This window comes from Neofelis nebulosa, chromosome 6 (genome assembly GCF_028018385.1).
Source record: "Neofelis nebulosa isolate mNeoNeb1 chromosome 6, mNeoNeb1.pri, whole genome shotgun sequence".
Taxonomy (NCBI): Eukaryota; Metazoa; Chordata; class Mammalia; order Carnivora; family Felidae; genus Neofelis; species Neofelis nebulosa.
In genome coordinates, this window is record NC_080787.1 from 36,982,527 (window position 1) to 37,004,864 (window position 22,338).

The following is a 22,338-nucleotide window of genomic DNA, read 5'->3' on the forward strand; positions in this document are numbered from 1 at the left end:
CCTGCCTTCAATCACTTTAACTGATTAACTGTTAAACCATTCAAATTAAACCATTCTCAAACTTTAGAGAACAGAAGAATCACCCTGAGTTTGTAAAATGCTGATTCCTTACTCCCCTCCCTATTGTGAATCAGCATATCTGGAGTGTGGCCCAATAATCTACATGTTAAAATAAACATACACCGTGGTGATTCTACCCATTTGATCACAGGACCATAGTTTGAGACACAATTGCCCTAAATCCTGGCAAAGTTAGGGTGAAGTGTAACACAAGTCTCATACTTCTTTATTCACGACTGGAAAAATGACATGTATTTTTTTATATGGAGCTGTAAATGGAGTTAGATTTTGCATAGAACACAATGTAGAAATTAGGTACAGGTTGCCTGTTCAGTGTAACCACTTTGAGAATGTCAACGATAGCATGTGTGTAACTCATTGTTGACTGTGGTTGTTTCATTTTATTCAAAGTATGTTCCTCCTGTTTTTAGAGAGATTTTTATCATAAGGGAAATAGCTTATTTTAGTGACTCTCAGCCTGTTCTCTCCTGCATATTGAAGGGGTCCTGACTCCCATCTCTGACAGTGTCTCACACCTACTATGATTCTCAGTTGAGGCAGAGAGGTAGGGTCTTATCACAATCTGGGGAAAAGAGGACACGTACAGTTACAGTCTTTAAAACTAATTTTTTTTTATCTTCAAAAATTCTTATCTTTAAGACTAATACTTCTGAAGGGTTACTCACCCCAATTTCGGAGCTGATGTGGCTTTCCTGAATACTTAAGAGTAGAGGAAGTGTTGCTAGGAAAAAATAATTGTAGTATCTTGTTTAAATATAAAGGACTTGAAAAAGAAAGCCTGCCTGTACCTAGTGGTTGCAAATAATGTTAAGTTCTGTTTCTGTGTTCTTTCCTTCCCACAGGACTGTGTTTCCTCCAAGTCCCTAAGGGGCATGCACTGTGTATCTTCCTTTAGTTTCAATTGTTGTTATTCTTGTTTTATGTAGTGGAAGTGTGTAAGATGTTCTTTCTTTTCTTTCACACCCCAGTCCTATTTCCTTATAGGTAGCCATTCCTTGAAGGAAAAGAGAAATTCTCTTTCCCTCTGTAGCAAGTTAGTTTTCAGATGATAGGAGCCATTGTAGAAAGCTTGTCTTTTGGGTTCAGAGACTAACATTGGTTCATACCCAGTAAATGTTGACTAAACATTTTTTGTGAATTAAAATCAGTAAAAGTATGTCTACGGGTATAGAATTTTATTTTACCCTATTTAAAAGCTAATAATGAGCTTGTTGTAGTTTATGGATGCTGACAGAACACATGATACTCCTAGATCAGAGATAGAAGACTTTATTACTCACAGCCCTGCAAGCAGCATAAGCAAATGTTTGTATTAGTTCCCCCTTATCCCCTCGTGTCCCATGGGAGTGACACAAACGGACCCAGATGGATGCTTGCACATATTTTATAGGAATGGAACACTGAAGTAAGTGGTAAGCAAGCCTGCTCTTTGTCCTAGGGTGGGGCACATTACTTCATCCCTCAAAGCTGATCTTTGCAAACCCAATCCTGAGAAGTGGCCCAGGTAAGGAGTGGTCAGGATCATGTGTTTTTGGTATACTCAGCAAGACATGTAGGAGTGTGAGAGACCCATGGAGGAGTAGCGCTTCAAACAGTAAGTACATACACTAGGTAATTGATAGAAATCTTAGAAAGAATTACTATGAAATATTTGCCATACAAAAATATATAAAGAGTAATATAGCCATACGTTCACCTCCCATACAGTCACCTCCCAATGTGAGAAATAAGTATTTATATAGTTGCAGCTGACTGTGGAACCCTCCCCTGTCTCACACGTAAGCAGTTTCCTGAATTTGTTATCATGCCATTGATTCCTATGAATCTCTAATTATCATATAGTACTTTTTTTTTGCATGTTTATAAACTTCTAAAAATTTTTAACTATCGTTTAAAAATTGTTAGTCTTTTTATATAGTACCATTTTAGGCACTGTAGAAAAAAATTGTGAAGATAAAACTCATGCACATCATGATGTTATAGTCCAAGGAAAACCAAAAACACTAAAATATACCTTAGTAAAAGGAAAGGATGTATATGAACAAATAAAAGTTGGTAAATAATATGTAACTCTGAAGTCAGTTATTAGCATCTAATATGTATAAGGGCCAAGTGTAGTTATGGATGGAGGGCAAGATACAATTTATTATTGAGGTGGAAAATAGTGACTCAGAGGCAACAACAGTGAGAATTACAGGGATGAGATTCATCTGGACAGTTTGTCATACAGGAAAGAGGGATATGCTGTGAGGAACTGCCCTTAAATTGATCTAACCAAAAAGATGAGAAGGGAACTGGGAGTAGTTAGGCAGCAGGATAGTTAGCTGAGAGGTATGTGCGTATGTCAGGTAACCATTTTGATTAGGAGGCATGGCTAAGACTAAGCCTCTGACCTCACAAGGCTTCACATCTAATTACACAGGGGTGGTTACATATGGGAGAATTAGAGAACATCCTAAGACCCTCCATGATTATGACTTAAATGTGTGTAACAGATTCTAGAGATGTAGAAAAAAAAAGTTTAATATGAGTTGCAGCAGTTGGGGAAGGAAAGCCTCAGTGAGAAGTCTTGCATTGGGCCTGGCATGGCAGACTGTGATGATGATGCTTCAGGAAAGGGGTGGCAAGAACACGTGAGCAGACTGGAGACAGTGAGCATGGAATAATGAGAAGACTGGCCTGTGTGAATTATGTCCAGGCCACTTGACCTGTAGAGTTTCCTATGGTCTGTATTTTGCTGATTGCACGCTTATGGTGCAGTTCAGCGTTTTTTCTCTGTCCTCTGTATTTCCTGCAAATTCGCAACTGGACTTAGTAGCATGATGAGATTTAGGTTCATTTACTTTGGCAGGACTATAGGTGAGGGGGTTGTTCTTTTGTCACATGAGTAAAGGGATGTGTAAGGGTCTGGGGTTTCATTTGACTATACTTAACAAGCCAACAATTAGCCTATTACCATTTCACATTTTTTTTTAAATTTACCATTTTTTAAAAAGAAGTTTATTTTTGAGAGGGGGGTGGGGAAGGAGGGGCAGAGAGAGAATCCCAAGCAGGCTTTGTGCTGTCAGCGCAAAGCCTGACCTGCAGCCTGATCCCACCAACCACAACCTGAGCCAAAATCAAGAGTTGGACGCTTAACCGACTGAGCCACCCAGGCGCCCCTGTCTCACATTCTAACTTCATAGAGCTCCCTCGTCTGTTTCAAGTAGTGTTAGAAATATAATTTGCTTTCTGAGATATCCTGGTCTGTCTACTCTCCACCCCCCCCCCCCCACTTTTGTTTGTACAATCTCTTCATTTGTTTTCCCTATCTTGCTCAGTTTGGATTCCTCTCCCAACAGTTTCTTTTCAACATGGGTGCTGTGTCCTAAGAAGAAACCTTGATTAGTTTCCTGAGTTTATAGGGCTAGCCTGCTCCAGGTCCTTTGGACCTCACTGGGGACCCCTTGCAGTTGACTACACCCCACTAGTTTCAACTGCTATGATCAGATTGGCCCACGTTGCTTTTCATTTAAAACTTGGTTGTCTTGTAGTTCTGTTCTTTGGTTTGTCAGATGCCTTATTGCTTTCATGTTGATTTTCACAGCTGCTTATAGCACATATGTCTTGTGGCTATTGATGCTTTTTCCCTCTTGCTTTATGTGGGGGTTTATGAGGCTGCTTTGTCTTCTAGTTTTGTTATAAGTGTTATCCGTGGGCTTCTGGTGTTGCTATCTAGTTGCTCTGTTTTTATGTGGGGATTCAGAAATATCAAAGGTCTATATTGCCACTGCTATAGCCATTTCTCCAGAATCACTTGAGTAGAAAGGTGATACAATCATGAGTAGAATGATAGGTCTCACCTAACATCTTACTTGGCATAGAGACAGTGTGGTCATTAGTCAACATTTGTTCTTTAACTTTCTCTTTTCTACAAACTAAAAAGCGTTATTGGCTATAATGCCCATTTAGTGGATTTCCATAGAAATAATACCTTCTTATTTTTACTTTTTTCAGGTTCACCAAAAATCTTTCCCCAGACAAAATCAATTTGAGCACTCTGAAAGGGGAGGGTCAGCTGACGAACCTGGAGCTAGATGAAGAGGTTCTACAGAATGTGCTGGAGCTACCCACCTGGTTAGCCATCACTCGGGTCTACTGCAACAGGGCCTCCATCCGGGTGAGAATGGGGGTCAGAGTGCTGTTGCTGTCCTTGGCCAACAGGCATGCTTTATTGAGGGACAGCTCCCACAGCCCTGAGTCTTTGCTTTCTTCTTTCAGATCCAGTGGACAAAGTTGAAGACACATCCCATATGCTTGGTAATGGCTTTTCTTGATTGCAAGTAATCACATGGGGATGGCTGGGGTCAGGTTTTAAAAGATCTGAGAGAAGATGGGGAGGAGTCCTGATAGGCTATCCTTTTTGGGAGTGATGATTGCTCTTTCTGGCTTGTCAGCTTCTCTCTCAGACAGAGTGACTACTGTCTGGGCTTATTCTGGTATTGCTATGAGGTATAATGTTAACATTGAGACACAAGACCCAGGAGTCCTGAGTTGCTTGTTTTGCTTTTTGTTTTTTATAACAAATTTGCTACCCAGGTTCTACTTTTACATTTCCTTTGGAATCCTGACAGAGGAAAAATGAGAAATGTAGTTGATGTTGACTGTCGGGTGATTATCACCTGAAAGCCCTTCATCAGTGAAAGCCCTGATCCATGCATGCCTTTACTCAAAGAGTGGAATCTCCAGGAATAGTAATCTCTGTAACTTGGATTTATGTTTTAGTTTTCTGCTATGAGCTAATCCCATACTTGTCATGGAGTTCTGCTGCTAATGGACATGGAAGAGGGAAGATGAGGCCTCTCTTTGCATTTCAGTTTGTTCATTCATTCGACAGACATTTAATGTGTGCCCACTGTGGGCACAGCACTCAACTAGGCATTAGAGTATAGAGATGGGTAATCCGCAGCGTGTGCTGTGTGGGTTTTTGTGCAGATGCTTAGTTCTTCGTGGCTTTTATTTCAGTGTCTGGATAAGGTAGAGGTGGAGATGAAGACATGTGAGGAGCCTCGGCCCCCCAATGGACAGTCTCCCATTGCCCTCGCTTCAGGACAGAGGTTAGTTGCTAATGGCCCTATTATTTCCAATATATTAACTGTTCCATATCAACTTTTACTAAAAAACAAAAGCTTTTGGGGTGCCTGGATAGCTCAGTTGGTTGAGTGTCTGACTCTTGGTTTTGGCTCAAGTCATGATCTCACGGTTAGTGAGTTGAGTTCAAGCCCCCCGTTGGTCTCTGCGCTGATAGCAGAGACTCTCCCCACCCGCCTTTTTTCTCCCCCTCTCTCTGTCCCTCCCCCGCTTTCTCACTCTCTCCCAAAAACAAATAAATAAACATTTAAAAAACAACCTTTTTGGGGCACCTGAGTGGTTCAGTTGGTTGAGCATCTGACTTCGGCTCAGGTCATTGATCTCACAGTTTGTGAGTTTGAGCCCCACATCGGGCTTGCTGCTGTCAACCTGTCAGCACAGAGCCCACTTTGGATCCCCTGTCCCCCTCTCTCTTCTCCTTCCCCACTTGAACTCTTCCAAAAAATAAATAAAGTCATTGCTGTACCTAAGGTCATCGAGGTTTTCTCTTATGCTGTCTTCCAGGAATTTAATATCAGTTTGTTTAAAATTTTTAAATTGTTTTTAAATTTATTTTTTAATTATATAAAATAAAAAGTTAAAGTTCCAAAGTTAAAACCATAAAACAAGATATGTTATACGTATGTATGTTTGTGTTGTCCCCTTTTTTACATAAAATACCGTGTACCATAAACACTTTCCACATTGTTTTTTCTTTTAAAAACATATCCTGGAGATCAGTCTATAGAAGTATATAGAGCAACGTTCCTTATTCCTTTTTTTTTTTTTTTTTAAAGTAGGCTTTATGCCCAGTGTGGGGCTTGAATTCATGACCCGAGATCAAGAGTTGCATGTTCTGCCATCTGAGCCAGCCAGGCACCAACCCCCGCCCCATTCCTTTTTGAATCTACAGAATACTCAAAATATTTTCAGGAGGCATCGTAGTTTCTATAGCCTGTTCTCTATTGATAGATATTTGAATTATTTCTAGTTTTCTTGCTGTTACAAATAGTGCAGCAATAAACGACCTTGTTCGTGAGTCACTTAGTATTTTTCCAGCATATTTTAACTCTATTTTTTTTTAACTTATTTATTTATTTTGAGAGAGAGAGAGAGCCGGGGAGGGGCAGAGAGACAGAGGAAGAAAGAATTGCAGGCAAGCGCCATGCTGGCAGTGTGGAGCCCAACACGGGGGGCTCAAACCCACAAACCATGAGATCATGACCTGAGCCTAAACCAAGAGCCGGAAGCTTAACTGACTGAGCCACCCAGGTGCCCCTTCCAACATATTTTAAAAACCATTTTATTGAAATATAATTCACATACCATAGAATTCATCCATTTGAAGTGTATAGTTCAATTGTTTTTAGAATTTACACCAGGTTGTACAACTATAACCACAATCAATTTTAGAACATTTTAATCACCCAAACAAACCCCATACTACCTATTAGCAGTCACTCCTCATTGTCCCTTGCCTTAGTCCTAGGTGACCATTAATCTACTTTCTGTATCTATTCTGATCATCATTCTGATCATCCTATAAATGGAATCATTTACTCTGTAGTCTCTTATAGCTGGCTTCTTTCACTTAGCATAATATTTTCAAGGTTTAGATGTATTTTAGCACTATCACTACTTTATTCCTTCTTGTGGGCAAATAATATTTTATTGTATGGATAGATATACCACATTTGATTTATCTGTTCATCAATTGAGGGACATTTGGGGTGTTTCTCCCTTTTTTGCCAGCATATTTTGGGATAGATTCCTAGAAGTGGGACTCGTGGGTTAAAGGGAAGATGTATGTATAATTTTAATAGTAATTGCTGAATTACCTTCTATAAGGATATAATTTTATGTTCCCATCAGCATTGTGTACTAGTTCTTGTTTTTCCAGAGACTTGTCAATAGAGAATATTGTCAGGCTATAGGATTTTTGCCTAATCTAATAGATGACACATGGTGTTTCAGTGTAGTTTTTTGGTAAATTATATTGAAGTGTACCATATTGAAGAACACAAATCATGTGTATATAATAGTTGAGTGATTCTTTACAAAGTTAACACATCAAGAAACAGACTACTAACTTCCAGAATCCTAGAAGTCTCCTGTGGCCTTTCTAGTTATATCCACCCCCAAGGATCACTTTCATTGTGATTTGTAACACCATACATTAGTTTCCCTAGTTTTAAAGTTATGTAAATGTAACCATATAGTATGTCATCATTTCATATATATATATGAAAAGAGAAAGAAAGAAAGAAACCATCCACAGTTCTAGCACCCAAAGAGAGACACTGTTAATAATCTTGTCTGATGTCTTCCAGCACAGAGTGTGCACAGACTCTCACATGATTCTGAACATTGGTCTGCCTCATTTGTTGTAGTGAGTATGGCTTTGCCGAGAAGGTGGTGGAGGGAATGTTCATCATCGTCAATTCCATCACCATCAAGATTCACTCCAAGGCCTTCCACGCTTCTTTTGAATTGTGGCAGCTCCAGGGCTACAGTGTCAACCCCAACTGGCAGCAGAGTGACCTCCGCCTCACCCGCATCACTGACCCCCGCCGAGGAGAGGTGACAACCCTAGTATTGCAAGAGAAGAGAATGGGGAGATCCAGAATAGGACTTCTTTTTAAAGGATACTGTTCCTGCTTTGGGGATTTCCTCAGATATTGCCCTTATTCCTGTGAACCCAAGAAGCCCTTCTGTCCAGTGTTACTGCTGCATCCTTTCCTCACTTAGGGATCTCTGTTCCGCTGCATTCTATTGGTGGGATCCCAACCGAGAATGGTGGGGGTTTCTGCTTTGCCAGTCTTTTCCCCCTTGGACTTACTGCCTCTTGGTTAATTTCATCCACAGAATTAAGGGAGTTTACTCTCTCTCCTTCCAGGTTTTAACATTTAAGGAAATAACTTGGCAAACACTTCGAATCGAGGCAGATGCTACCGACAATGGTGATCAGGATCCAGTCACCACTCCATTGAGGCTTATTACCAACCAAGGCAGGATCCAAATAGCCCTCAAAAGAAGAGTGAGTATATTTTCTGCCCTCATGAAAACTTCCATCTTTTATTCTCCTACACATCCTGGGAGTTGGTATTCTCTCTTGGAATGTTACTGGCTCTAGGAATGACAATTGAAAAGGACAGGCCTGTAATTTAGTGTTGCACAGAACATTTCTGTGAACATTTCCACCTCCTTGTCATCTGTATTTTGGAAACCACAGTTTTTACCCATATACAGGGACATGGACCTAGGCACCTAGCAGTTCACTTTTCCTGCTTCTTGTTAATTGCAGAAAACATAGTAGCTTTGTAAGAAATGGACTCTCCACAGTGGTTGCTTTCCTTTCATGTTCTGGGGATTAAAAGCCATTTCTGAAGTTAACTGGGCAAGAGTCACTTTGAGTTGGAATAATACAAGATGTTGAACTTCATGTTCTGTGTGTCTCCTTCAGACCAAAGACTGCAATGTGGTAGCCTCCAAGCTGATGTTCCTGTTGGATGATCTGCTCTGGGTGCTGACTGACTCACAGCTCAAGGCTATGATGAAGTATGCAGAGTCGCTGAGTGAGGCCATGGAGAAGTCAGCCCAGCAGAGGAAGAGCCTGGCCCCTGAACCTGTACAGGTTAGAGGCGTGGGGCTAGGGAGATGGTAGGCCAGACCTAATTCATATCAACATAGGTGGAGTCTAGACTTTATTAGGCTTATTTGGAGCATTTTTCATTTACTTCTAGATGTGCATAGGTTTTGTTTGTGTGTCTGATTTATTTATTTATTCTGTTCATTGGGTGCCTCCAGTGTGTTAGCTTATTACATAGTGCTGGCCACTGGAAAGGGAGAGTATAATAAACTTCTTGTTTTTGTCCTTGGAGCTTTCACTGTCTTAAAATACTTACTGTCAACAAGCTATTACAACATGATGTGTATAAAGGTAGACACTGTGCCATGAGAGCACAAAGAAGAGGCATCTAACTACACAGACTGAAAGGGGTCATTTAAGGAAGACTTCCTGTAGGAGGTGTTTTGGCATCAGTGAGCTAAGTCCTGGGGGGGGTCAAAGCTTGGGGGGCAATTCAAACTGAGAACAGAACTCTGACAATTACTACACTAATTATAATTAGGCTTTTTGCAGTTTGGGTTATTTAGGTGGGACAGACCTACGTGAGCTACCAGGTGAACACTTACGAAAGGGAAGAGTCATCTTGCTAAAATGTGGTTTTCTTCAGACTGAAATAAAGCTTAAGAAAGCCTGTGAGGAGGCTGCCTGGGTTTGGACTTCTTATTTTTCTCTCTGTCACATATAGATCACTCCACCTGCTCCCAGTGCCCAGCAGTCCTGGGCCCAGGCGTTTGGTGCCAGCCAAGGCAGCAGCAACAGCAGCAGCAGCCGCCTCAGCCAGTACTTTGAGAAATTTGATGTGAAAGAGTCCTCCTACCATCTGCTCATCTCCCGCCTGGACCTGCACATTTGTGACGATAGCCAGTCTCGGGAGCCAGGTACCCTGTTTGGCCTGAGCCTGGGCTGGGTGGTCCATCACTGCCTTTAGCTCTGGACAAAGCTTCGGGATGGAAGGCTCTTTTCAAGATGCCATGGAGTACTTTGGTTGGCTTCCCTTAATCAGGGCATTCCTTGAGCCTCAGCCTCTGTGGCATCTCTGTTTTTGTTGGTGTGAGGTAGTACTCTTTAGCCTTAAGGCAGCAGGACCACCTGCAGTACTTAATAAAATACAGGTACCATGCTATTCCTAGACCTCCCTAAGTCAGAATCTTCAAGGGTAGAGCTCACGCATTGTATACTTTCTTTTCTCCCCAGTGTCCCTTGGCCAATGCTGACCACTGATAGAAGCTATTAGGAAAGAAAATTCAAGTATAGGAAACCCCAGAATTTTCATATTTTTGAGTCAATTTAAATAATTTTTATGTGTAAATGCCCTCTTCCCAAGCAGAGAGGTTATGTTGTATTCTCGTCATGCTTTTACATTCATTAGGGCCATTGGTATTACATACACATATATGTTTTATTCAAAATGAAAAAGGAATTGACTCATTTTGTCTTCATGAGTCTTGGGGAAATAACTTAGCCTCTTGCTTAACCTCTTTGAGTTTCATCATTTGTGAACTTGAGTTAAATCATATCTTACTCGTTTACCTCATTGGTTGTTGTCAGGCTCAAATGAAATAATATACTGAATTGGAAGACCTTAATTATAGGCATATGCTCAGTATTATTATTCCTTTGCTGCCTCTTCCTTTAATACTCTGCCTGTATTTCCTTTATACTCCCCTTTGCACCAGCTCTTTGCTTTAGATGCTCTCATATGGTAGATTTTTCTTGTGCTGCTGTATCCTTTCTGAGGGTTAATGTCTGCCTCTTTAATGACCCCTAGACTCAGTTTCCTTGGGGGAACTTACCTTTTCTTCCTGGGGCACCAAGCAGCATTATCTTTCTTGCTTTGCTGTTCTGTGGTGTTGAAGTGACTTCAGTCCCTGTCTACTCCCACTCTGAGAGAGCTGAGAGGAGCAGTGACAACATAAAGATTGCTTTTGCGACCACAAGAAATAAATTGCTCACTGGTTAGCCACCCACTTATTTTGGAAGTTCTTTGCTAAAACGATTATTGTTTTGTTTGGTTGTTTCTTCCAAGTGTTACTATAAAGGCTTTGGGTTTTTTCCTCTTGTTTTGTCTTGGATCTTTTCATAGGTCTTTATTAAGAGTGTATTATTGAGAATTTGACCCTTTTGCATGATGAGGAGTATTTAGCACTGTCGTCTTCATGTGACAAGGTCCCATAACCCACACTAAGATGTAAATGACTACCCTCCCTTGCAGTCCCTATTTATTTATTTGTTTGTTTATTTAGCTAAATTAATATATTTGCTGGAATTTAAGAACTTTTTGTATGAGATAGTTTTAGATAGGGAGAAAACTTCCAACCTGCCATACCCAGGTGTGATGTATGACTCTGTAAAGGAATAAGGAACAGTTCTTGTGAATTTGACTCTTCTCCTGGGATCTGGGGAGTAAAGGGAAGGGAGAACTAGGTGGCACAGAAAGCATTCTAAAGTTCTCTGGAATTGTTCTGTCTAATATGCAGCCACATATGACTACTGTTGGCTGATCCAAATTGAGATTGGTTGCAAGTGTAATTTCCACATGGGATTTTGAAGATGTAGTAGAATAAAAGAGTATAGAATACCTTGATAATTATTTTCATATTGGTTATATGTTGAGATGATAATATATTGATTATATTGGTTTAAGTTGTATGTATTGTTAAAATTAATTTCACCTTTTTAAAAAACTGTTTTCCATGTAGCTACTAGAAAATTTAAAATTATTTATGGCTCATGTTATATTTCTGTTGGATAGCATTGTTTTCAACTCTCTGTCTAGTATGGTAGTCAATAGCCACGTGTGTCTGTTAAAATTAAAATAAAATAAAATGAAAAAATCAGCCCCTAATTTGCACCACCCACATTTTAAGTACTCAGTGTAATCTACAGACCATAGAAGATATTCATCATCACAGAAAATTCTTTTGGACAGTGCTGCTCTAGAGGCTCCTTGCTACATCTACCTTCTTTTCTCATTAAGGGACATGATAGCCTGGGATGTTGGGCCCTTGAGTAACACACTTACCTATTCCGTGGCATTAGAGGTAAAATTATTGGAAACTGGGTGGGTCCTTGGGCACACCTTGGCTTGAGGTGGGGCAGCACTATCTCTTAAAATTCAGAAAAGCAGGGCACCTGGGTGGCTCAGTTGGTTGAGAGTCCAACTTCAGCTCAGGTCATGATCTCACAGTTCATGGGTTTGAGCCCCACATCAGGCTCTGTGCTGACAGCTCAGAGCCTGAAGCCTTCTTCAGATTCTGTGTCTCCCTCTCTCTCTGCCCCTCCCCCACTCCTCTCTCTCTCTCTCTCTCTCTCTCTCTCTCTCTCTCAAAATAAATAAACATTAAAAAAAATTCAGAGAAGAGGTTAGTGGTTGATGGAGAAAAGAGTGTCACCGCTTTTTTTATTTTATTTTTATTTTTATTTTGGGGAGAGCACAAGCAGTGGAGGGGTAGAGAGAGGGGAACAGAGGATCTGAAGTGGTCTCTACACTGACAGGCTGGCAACAGTGAGCCCAGTGTGGGGCTTGAACCCATGAGCCATGAGATCATGACCTGAGCTGAAATAGGAAGCTCAGTTGACTGAGCCACCCAGGCACTCCTTACTTGCTTCTTTTTAACTCTTTTTCGTCTGGATGAGGCCTGTGAGCTAAAAACTTTCTTTCTTTATCTCTCTTAAGGCCAAGCTTTCCTCATCCCACAGCTCATTGGAGAACTTTAGTCATTTATGGACACTATTTACCATTTATGTCCCATATCTGATTATGTATTTATAATTAAATATGTTGGTGACTGCTAATTATATTTGATTTTGATTTCAATTCTAGACCCTATTTTAATATGCTCAGTCTATGTAGTTTATTGTTCTTTTAGGTCTGAATAACTCCATTGGAGGGAGCGTTGCCATGAAACCCTCTCCCTCCAGTGCCTTGGGCATGCATTTTTAACAGGGATGGTATCACCCAGCAGCAGATGAAAATTGACTCTTTCCTTTTAAGCAGCTTTATTGAGATCTAATTCACATACCATACAATTTGCCCATTTAGAATATACAACTTAGGGGGTTTTAGTATATTTATAGGGTTGTATAATCATCATCACTACAGTCTAATTGTAGAACATTTTTGTCCTCCCTGAAAGAAATCATGTACCCATTAGCTGTCTCTTCCCATTTTGCAACTCTAAGCAACCACTGATGTACTTTCTGTCTTGATTTTTGCCTGTTCTAGACATTAAAAATTGGTTCCTTGGTGAAGTGTGGGGGTGAAAAAAAATTTTAGCTATAACACTGGTTTGTACCCTTCTAAAGCTTAATCCCTACAAGACAAAACTTTAGTCCTTGGTATTTAATTTCTTTCTTTGGGTTTTCTTGGATATCACATGAGGAGCACTGACACTGAGTTCATGGAAGATACACAAAATATGGAAGATCACTGCTAAAAACTATGGTGAATAGATGGCTGTGATTAGAGGTCTTTCTCCCAACTGATTGCTTAATCTCAAAGTCATATGGTAAGAGGTGGCCCGCACATGCCGGTTGGCTGACTTGTCAGTGTTGTTTCTGTTTGAGCCTTAGTGCTTTTGTGGTTTGAACTTTAAGAATTAAATAGGGGCGCCTGGGTGGCTTAGTCGGTTAAGTGACCGACTTCAGCTCAGGTCATGATATCGCAGTTCGTGGGTTTGAGTCCTGCATGGGGCTCTGTGCTGATGGCTTGGAGCCTGGAGCCTGCTTCAGATTCTGTGTCTCCCTCTTTCTGCCCCTCCCCCACTCGCTCTCTGTCTCTTTCTTTCTCTCAAAAATTAACAAAAAATGTTAAAAAAGGAATTAAATAAAAAGTCTATATTTTAAAATTATTATTATTTTAAATATTTATTTATTTATTTATTTATTTAACCTTTATTTATTTTTGAGACAGAGAGAGACAGAGCATGAACAGGGGAGGGTCAGAGAGAGGGAGACCCAGAATCCGAAACAGGCTCCAGGCTCTGAGCTGTCAGCACAGAGCCCGACACCGGGCTCGAACTCAGGGACCGCGAGATCATGACCTGAGCCGAAGTCGGCCGCTTAACCGACTGAGCCACCCAGGTGCCCCTTATATTTATTTATTTTTGAGGAGAGAGAGAGATAGAGAGCAAGCAGGGAGGGACAGAGAGAAGGAGAGAGAGAATCCCAAGCAGGCACCATGCTGTCAGCACAGAGCACGATGTGGTACTCAAACCCACGAACTGTGAGATCATGCATGACCTGAGACGAAATCAACTGACTGAGCCACCCATACACCCCTATATTTTATTAATTCTGCAGGTTATTCAGCAAATCATGAATTAAGTGCTGAAAAGAAAAAATATCGACTCAGTCTGAATGAATACCTAGCAGCTAGTTAAGCTAAAAGTTATCTTCTTGTATCAAGCAAAAGTTAAGTTAAATTTGCTAAGGAGTGCCTGGCTGGCTCAGTAGGTAGAACATATGATTCTTGATCTCAAAGTCTTGAGTTCAAGCTCCATGTTGGTCATAGAGCTTACTTGAGCTTACTTTAAAAAAAAAAAAGTTCACTGACATTAATTTTAAGAAATTTATTTAAATTTTCCTTTGTTTTGCTAAAAATGCTTTTGATAAAAATTAAAAATAAAAATGAATTTTTTTCTCTTTCTGTATTCAAGAAAAAGAAAAGAAACAAAAAAGAGAAAAAAAAAGGAAACCATTTGAAAATTTGAAAAAGTAAATACACTGAAGTAGGCTAAAATAAAATGATGGAAGTAAAATAGAATTTGAAAAAATTTACACAAAAGTAAAAAATATAGTAAAAAAAATTAAAGAAAAATATTTTTAATAAAAATTGAAAATAAAACTTTTTCTGTATTCAAGAAAAAGAAAATAGTGAAAAAAAAAGAAAATTGAATAGATGGACCTGCTGCTGAATTCTGTGGTTCAGGTTGTGCAGATTATTGTGTTAAATCTCAAATCAGTTTTCTAGGTGTGCAGGATGGTTTAGTCTTGGTCTAGCTGTATGTCATGGATGCGAGACACAAAAAACTTCCATGCTGTTCCACCATCTTCTAAAAATACTTTTGAATAATTAAAAGTTTGATTATATTGCTGTTATGTGTTTCTGTATATTGCTAATTTGCATATATAATTTGATACATTATGAGTTATATAAGAAATACATTTCATTACAGGGTTTGCAGGAAATATAGTTATTTATTTATTTACTTACTTACTTATTTATTTATTTCTAAGTTTATTTATTCATCTGAGAGAGAGTGAGCACATGCAACCTGGGAAGGGGCAGAAGAGATGAGAGAGAGAAAGAATCCCAAGCAGGCTCTGCACTGCCAGCGGGGAGCCTGATGTCGAACTTGAACTCACAAACTGTGAGATCATGACTGAACCAAAGTCAGATGCTTAACCTCCAGGAAATATAGTTATAAAGTTGTTAAAAATTAATAGCTTTAAGTTTTTAAATTTAAATTTTAATTTAAAAGAATTAGTCTTTCATAACCCTGCACTGAATAAAAGGAGTAAACTTTATGCTTATCCTTTTTATGTATAAAGCACAGACATAGGGGCGCCTGGGTGGCTCAGTGGGTGAAGCGTCTGACTTTGGCTCAGGTCATGATCTCACAGTTTGTGAGTTCGAGCCCTGTGTTGGGCTCTGTGCTGATAGCTCAGAGCCTGGAGCCTGCTTCTGATTCTATGTTTCCCTCTCTCTTCCCCTAACCTGCTCGTGCTCGCTCTCTCTCTCTCTCTCTCTCTCTCTCTCAAAAATAAACACTAAAAAAAACACAACACACATACAGTACATAAACATATATAGTATACCTGTGGTATGAAAATTTTATGGAGAAGGGGGCAATTAGGGAAAAAATGTCTAAATGGGCTTAGAGATAGTAATAATACACAAAAAGGTTGAGAAACAGGAACACGAGTGTAGGATGGTGATTAGTTCAGAACTTGGGGTGGTAAAATCTAGATTGGGTGGAAATGACCTTCCTGGTTGTAGGTGTATCAGCTTACACCTAGAGGATTCCATGGTATTTCCCTTCACCCTAATAAGAGATAGGATAGAAGTGTAGAACATAGAAAGGTAGGTCAGATAATATGGTATGTAGGAGAAATAGTTCCTACTCTAACTACTTTGTTAACAGTTCTTATAGATGGAGAGATAAGGTAGAAATAGGGAAAGTTGATTCATTTAGTAAGAATTAAATGTAAATTCAGGGTAAACATAATACATCATTTGACTTAATGCTAAAAATTCCAATGTACCTACAATATCTTCTATGCATATTTTACAATGTCCTTGTTACTACAGTGTTTTAGTGTTCAATGACAGCTTGGAGCCTGGAGCCTGCTTCAGGTACTTTGTATGTACGTGATTGCTTAATTAGCTCTGAAGCCAGGATGTGAAAGGAAGTAATGGGGGTTCTGTTTTTGGGGGAATTTGGCTTATGCCTCTCCAGGTATTGTGCTGAGGCAGAACAATCCTGGCATTGCTAGGTTTGGGGGAACCAATCTTACCCTTCGGGTAAGGGTTTTAGAGTGTATCTGTGGAAGACCTAGGACCGTAATTCATGAATCCTGAGTTTTGAAATGTCTTTTCCTTTCTGGAAATCTGGCAGCCATTTACAGAAATAATGCAATATACATTTTGGGGGTCTTGTCTATTGATTTTTATAAACCAGAAGAGGAGGGCCTCAGCCTTGCAAGTCACCGGTCATCATGGTCTTTCAATTGCACTTGTGTATCAATCAGGCTTTGGAACTGATCCTCAAGAGCATTTTTAAGTACTTAAAGTGGTGTTTCAGCTTCTTTGTTTCTTCTGCCACTGTTCATCCTTATTTTTCTTTTATAGGTGTCTCTGCAAACAGACTCATGGGTGGTGCAATGCAGCTTACCTTCCGCAAGATGGCCTTTGACTATTACCCCTTCCACTGGGCAGGTAGGACAGTTCTGCATGGCAGCAGTCCTGGTGCTGCCCAGCCACACATGTACTGAGGACAGATTCCTGGATTCATCCCTGACTGCCCAGCAGGCGGGTGCCAGGAATTTCAGCTCAGAGAGGTGTTGGGAATAGCCCTCTTGAAGAAGACATCTTCTGGAAACTTGCAGGGTCTGCTATTAATGATTCTTTATGAGTGATAAAGAAGGAGTAGGAGGAGAGGCAGTGCTTGAGATTTTGCTTTTGACTCTATGTTCTGCCCCTACTTCCAGTAGTTTTAGAGCCTCTCTAATAGTCCATGGTCAAAGATGGTGACAGTCAGCAGCTGGTCTTTAGGGAACCTTAGGGAAAAATCACATATGGAATCCAGAAGAACTTGAGTTGTTCTCACTAGATGATTTTTACTTATCCCATAGAAATCTGCATTGGGATACAGGATCAGATTCTGAACTATGACTATACCAATGGAAGGGAAAAATTGGGATGTTGGATCGTGGTCTTGGACTAAAATCTTCTTGCTTCTTTGTTGCATAGGTGACAGCTGCAAACATTGGGTACGGCACTGTGAGGCCATGGAGACCCGAGGCCAGTGGGCCCAGAAGCTGGTGATGGAATTTCAGAGTAAAATGGAGAAGTGGCATGAGGAGACGGGTCTCAAACCTCCCTGGCACCTGGGGCTGGACTCTCCCTTCCGGAGGAAAGCAGGTAGGTTACAAAGAGCTGGAGGACTCCCATTGCTTAGCTTCTTGCTAGTTACCTTTGAATATCCAGTGAAGATAAAGCACTGGACTAGCTAATTATCCCAACCTCATCCCATGGAGAGAGATCAGTGACTTTTTTTCTTTACAGAGTCTTAGTTGTCTTCAGGAATAGCTGCAGTGTAGAAGAGAGGCTGTTACCTCCTTTATTCAGTAGGCTGTTGCGTTGGTCTTAAGGAGAGTATGAATTTTGAGTTCCTAGGCGCTAGGCAGTGTTAAGCTCTCTTTCCTACCTATAGCCTTAACGATCTTAGGATTTTTACTTTTAATTCTATTAATAATGAGAGTTGAATGTACCCGATTATCTCTCCTTCTTGTTTTTACTTAGATTCTCTCTCCAGTCCTCAAAAGAACTCCCTTGAGAGAAGCCCCTCTCAGGGCCGACAAGCTGCTTTTCGGCCTCCAGCATGGAATCGCTTACGTTCTAGCTGCATGGTAATACGGGTGGATGACTTGGACATTCACCAGGTGAGAAGCCCAGGACACAGGGAGGCATGGTTGGAAAGGGGTCGAGCAGTTCATCTGGCAGGCAGCAGATGTGAGCAAGATCGTGGAATTCAGGGGCTGCTTCCCTTACTTCTGAGTGGATTGACACATTGGTCTGTTTCTTTCTGAGCATGGCTGCTGAGATCAGGACCTGGGATTTCCCCAGTTTCCTCTGAATACCCCACTTCAAACCTTCCCCTGAGAGAAATGAACTTGCAGATGGTGTTAGGCAGGTTTGAAAATGCCTGCAACACGTGTGAAAAAACCTCTTCTCCCTGTGACAGATTTTGGAAGGATTGCAGTGGCTTTATACAACCTCAGGAAATTGAGGAAATTCTATTCTGTATGCTGTACAGATTCTAACAGCAACTTGTGTGTGATTATGTAGGTTTCTACAGCTGGACAGCCAAGTAAGAAGCCATCTACACTCCTTTCCTGTAGTCGCAAACTTCACAACCTACCCACTCAGGTCTCTGCCATTCATATTGAGTTCACAGAGTATTACTTCCCCGATAATCAGGAGCTTCCAGGTAAGCATCTCATCTGGTTGGTCACTTCTTACTGTTTAGCTCATGCTCTTCACATTTGCCAGCCTTGGGGCCATGGCTTATATTCTCATTTGACGTTAGGAATTGTAGGTGTTTGAGTTAGTTGAGAACACCTTTGTTACAAACTCTTCCTTGTATGAGAATGCATCTTTGCTTTCTTCATAATAAAATGAATTTTAGCTGGTAAGTAAGGGTCAAGGTGCTACTTTGTACATGGCGATTCCTTTTTTTCCTGCTCTCCAGTTCCCTGTCCCAATCTCTACATTCAGTTAAATGGTCTGACATTTACTGTGGATCCTGTCAGCTTGCTCTGGGGAAACCTCTTCTGCCTGGATTTATACCGCAGCTTGGAGCAGTTCAAAGCTATCTACAAGCTGGAAGATTCAAGCCAGAAAGATGAACACTTGGATATTCGACTAGATGCCTTCTGGTTGAAGGTAGGGGAGAGTGGGATTTCGTTCCCTGTTGGCAGCCATAGTTGCATTTCTCCCGTGGCTATAATCCAGGGTTCTGCTCTGTCCCTTTGATACAAGAAAAACAGTGTCACACCCCAAATAGTCTTTCACATGTGTATCAATGATAGGTTGCAGAGCTACTCAGATGTCCATTCTGAATCGGGTTTCATTTTCTCTCTGAAGGTGAGCTTCCCGCTGGAGAAGAGAGAGCAGGCTGGGTTGCATCGTCCTCAGGCCCTTGTCTTTTCTGCATCAGGCATGACTGCCACCAATACGCGTCATGCCCCACATTGTAGTTGTCTAGACCTCCAAAGTCTCTTCCGAGGTTTTGCGGCTGCTGAGTTCTTTCATTCCAATTATGTTCACTTTCCCAAGGTTCCAGGTGGCTTTAGCCTTCTGCACATGCTTTTTTTACATCATGCTTTCCAGATGGATTCCCGCCTTCCTCAACCCAGTACCCTCCCTCCCCAGAGGCTTAAGGCTTCCCAGGATCTCTGGTCCATCCACTTCACCCAGATCTCCTTGGATTTTGAGGGAACAGAGAACTTCAAAGGCCATACCTTGAATTTTGTGGCCCCTTTCCCCTTGTCCATTTGGGCCTGTCTGCCCCTCCGCTGGCAGCAAGCTCAGGCACGGAAGCTCCTTTTGGCCACAGAAGGGAGGCTGAAACCATCAGCTAGCTTTGGCAGTCCTGTCCAGTCTGAGGTCCTTGCCACAGACACTGTGTCCCATCAGAGGTCAAAGACTGAACATGATTTGAAAAGCCTGTCAGGCCTTACAGAAGTCATGGATGTTTTGCGAGAAGGCAGCAGTAGTGTGGACAACAAAGGGCCTCTGACTGAGCTCGAGGATGCAGCAGATGTTCACATGCTTGTACACTCCCCTGCACATGTCCGTGTGAGGCTTGACCATTACCAGTACTTGGCTCTACTGCGCCTGAAGGAGGTGCTACAGGGTCTTCAAGAACAACTGACTAAGGATACAGAGGCCATGACCGGGTCTCCCCTGCAGGACCAGACAGCTTGCATTGGGGTCCTCTTCCCCAGTGCTGAGGTGGCTCTGCTCATGCATCCTACCCCTGGGACTGTTGAAGCTGACTCGGCAGGTTCAGATACCACCAGCCTCATAGATTCAGAGTTGTCTCCTTCAGAGGATAGGGAGCTGAAGTCTGATGCCTCTTCAGACCAGGGCCCAGCAAGCCCTGAGAAGGTTCTGGAGGATAGTGGCATTGAAAATCTGGATGCATCCCAGGATAGGCCATTGCCTCTCTCTAGCAATGGAGAACTACAGGATTCAGATTCTCTTGTACAGCAGGAGGCAGGGAAGGGCCATGAGGCAGTCGATTCCTTGCAGGCCAAGAGACTGAGCAGAGCTCAAGCATCCACCTCACCGGCTGTGTTGAAGCCCCCAAGCGGCAGGGATACCACTGTGAATGGACAGGCTGAGCTCATCCCCTTGAAGAACATTGAGGGAGAATTGTCAAGTGCTATTCACATGACCAAGGATGCCACAAAAGAGGCTCTCCATGCCACTATGGACCTCACCAAGGAAGCTGTGTCCCTGACTAAGGATGCCTTCAGTCTGGGCAGAGACCGAATGACCTCCACCATGCACAAGATGTTGTCCTTGCCCCCAGCCAAGTGAGTGGTTCTCTGCCTCCTTCATTCACCCTATTTCTTCCTCCTAGCTCTGATCATTGGGCTTAAGGCCTCCTGCTGTGTGTACTTTTAGTTTGGGAAGCACCATCTAGTCCAGGACAATGTATAACATGGCCTCTTTAATGTGGCAAAGACTTTAGTTTTCAGTGCTACCTGCAGGGCAGTGGAAGAGTTTTCAGGCTACCAAGAGGATATAGGTATGCCAACTGTAGAGACTTATTTTTAAGACTACCTCTAATTCTGTGATAGAGGAAGAGCCAGAAATTGGATTTTCACATGCCTCCATGTATCTTAGCCTATTCTTGGGGAGTTTTCAAGTCAGCATTTATTGCTTCATAGGATCTTCCCTCCTCTTTCACTGAGTCACCATTATTGATACAGATAGGCTCAGAATAATAATGAATAATAATAGTGATATCTGGCATCTGCATGATATTTTATTCTTTTTAGTGGTCTTTCATGTAGTATCTTGTTTGATTTGATCCCCACAGCAGCCCCATGAGATAGTTACAGAAATTTGTATCCTCAGTTTATAGCTGAGGAAACTGAAGTTTTAGAAAGGATGAGCCTATGAATCCTTTATCTTATAAGTAGAGAGGTTGGGGCTTTGGGTTTGCTTTCTGGTACACCTTATCAATGTCTGCCAGAGTTAGAGAAGGAAGAATTTCATCTATTTTATCTATTTATTCAACAAAAAAAATTTTTTTCAACAAAAATTTTTTGAGCCCTGACTCTGTCCCCAGCTCTGTGTTAGGCACTGAAGATGCAGTAGGGAGTAAGCAGAAAAACACAGAAATGCACAGTCAGAAGAGTGGAAAGGTATGGATTTTTCCATGGGTGCCTTGTGGTTTTAGGAAAGATAATGAAGGCTATGGGAAATCTTTGTTGGGGACTCTTTGTGGTTTGAGGATCATGGTTTGAAAATCAGTGGTTTTAGAGCTTTGTCTAAGTGGATTGTGGGTCTAAATGGGTCTCTGAGCAATGCCAGTTCTCTTAGGCACAGATAGCCTAGGAGGAAGGAGAAGGGAAACTTAAAGGGATAATAGATATACTAATACTAGGCAACATTTATTGAGTGCTTTCGGTGTGTCAGGCACTGTCCTGAATACTTACAATATTAATCCATTGAATTCTTGTACAACCCTGAAGGCAGGTACTAATATCAGTCCCCCTTTTACAGATGGGGAAACTGACTTAGGGAGGTAAGAAACTTGTTCAAGGTTGTATAACTTGTGAGTGGTAGGGTGAGGACTGAAAGCCTGGACTCCAAGTCACCAAACGTGCTGCTTTTTCTAAATGGAGAAGTGTAAGGGAGATGGGAAAAGAGGAGAGGTGGTAAAGAGAAAAGAAAGGTGTGTGTGACACCAGCCTTTTTTGAAACACCAACCTTGACTTCTGACTTTCCAGTCCCATGGCCTCTTCTCAGTCCTCCCTGTCCTTGACAGCCCTGTGTGGCAGCCAGCCCTGCAGTCATCCTGAATGCCTGTGGCCCTGTCTGGCCACTCACACTACTCAGAAGGAGCCAAGAAAGCTTGGATGCTCTCTTCTTCCCCTTATCCTATAAACACAACTGTTCCACAGCGCTAGGCTGTCTGTATTCTGATTGCTTTTGCCATAATTTTATGTTTTAAATTATAAAAATGATTTGTGTTCATTTTGTTAACAATGTAGAAAAA

At 41.4% G+C, this 22,338-nt stretch overlaps 1 protein-coding gene across 1 annotated transcript in view; it reads left to right on the top strand.

The window, feature by feature from the left end:
• BLTP3A (bridge-like lipid transfer protein family member 3A) overlaps nt 1–22,338 on the top strand; it is a 59,995-nt gene that overhangs the window by 23,874 nt on the left and 13,783 nt on the right. The window contains exons 2-14 of the mRNA XM_058733641.1: nt 4,078–4,240; nt 4,342–4,380; nt 5,086–5,177; nt 7,581–7,770; nt 8,087–8,227; nt 8,654–8,824; nt 9,504–9,696; nt 16,671–16,757; nt 17,292–17,462; nt 17,844–17,983; nt 18,390–18,531; nt 18,793–18,986; nt 19,188–20,644. Of these exons, the coding sequence (XP_058589624.1) occupies nt 4,078–4,240; nt 4,342–4,380; nt 5,086–5,177; nt 7,581–7,770; nt 8,087–8,227; nt 8,654–8,824; nt 9,504–9,696; nt 16,671–16,757; nt 17,292–17,462; nt 17,844–17,983; nt 18,390–18,531; nt 18,793–18,986; nt 19,188–20,644 (3,180 nt within the window). The remainder of the gene's footprint in view (nt 1–4,077; nt 4,241–4,341; nt 4,381–5,085; nt 5,178–7,580; nt 7,771–8,086; nt 8,228–8,653; nt 8,825–9,503; nt 9,697–16,670; nt 16,758–17,291; nt 17,463–17,843; nt 17,984–18,389; nt 18,532–18,792; nt 18,987–19,187; nt 20,645–22,338) is intronic.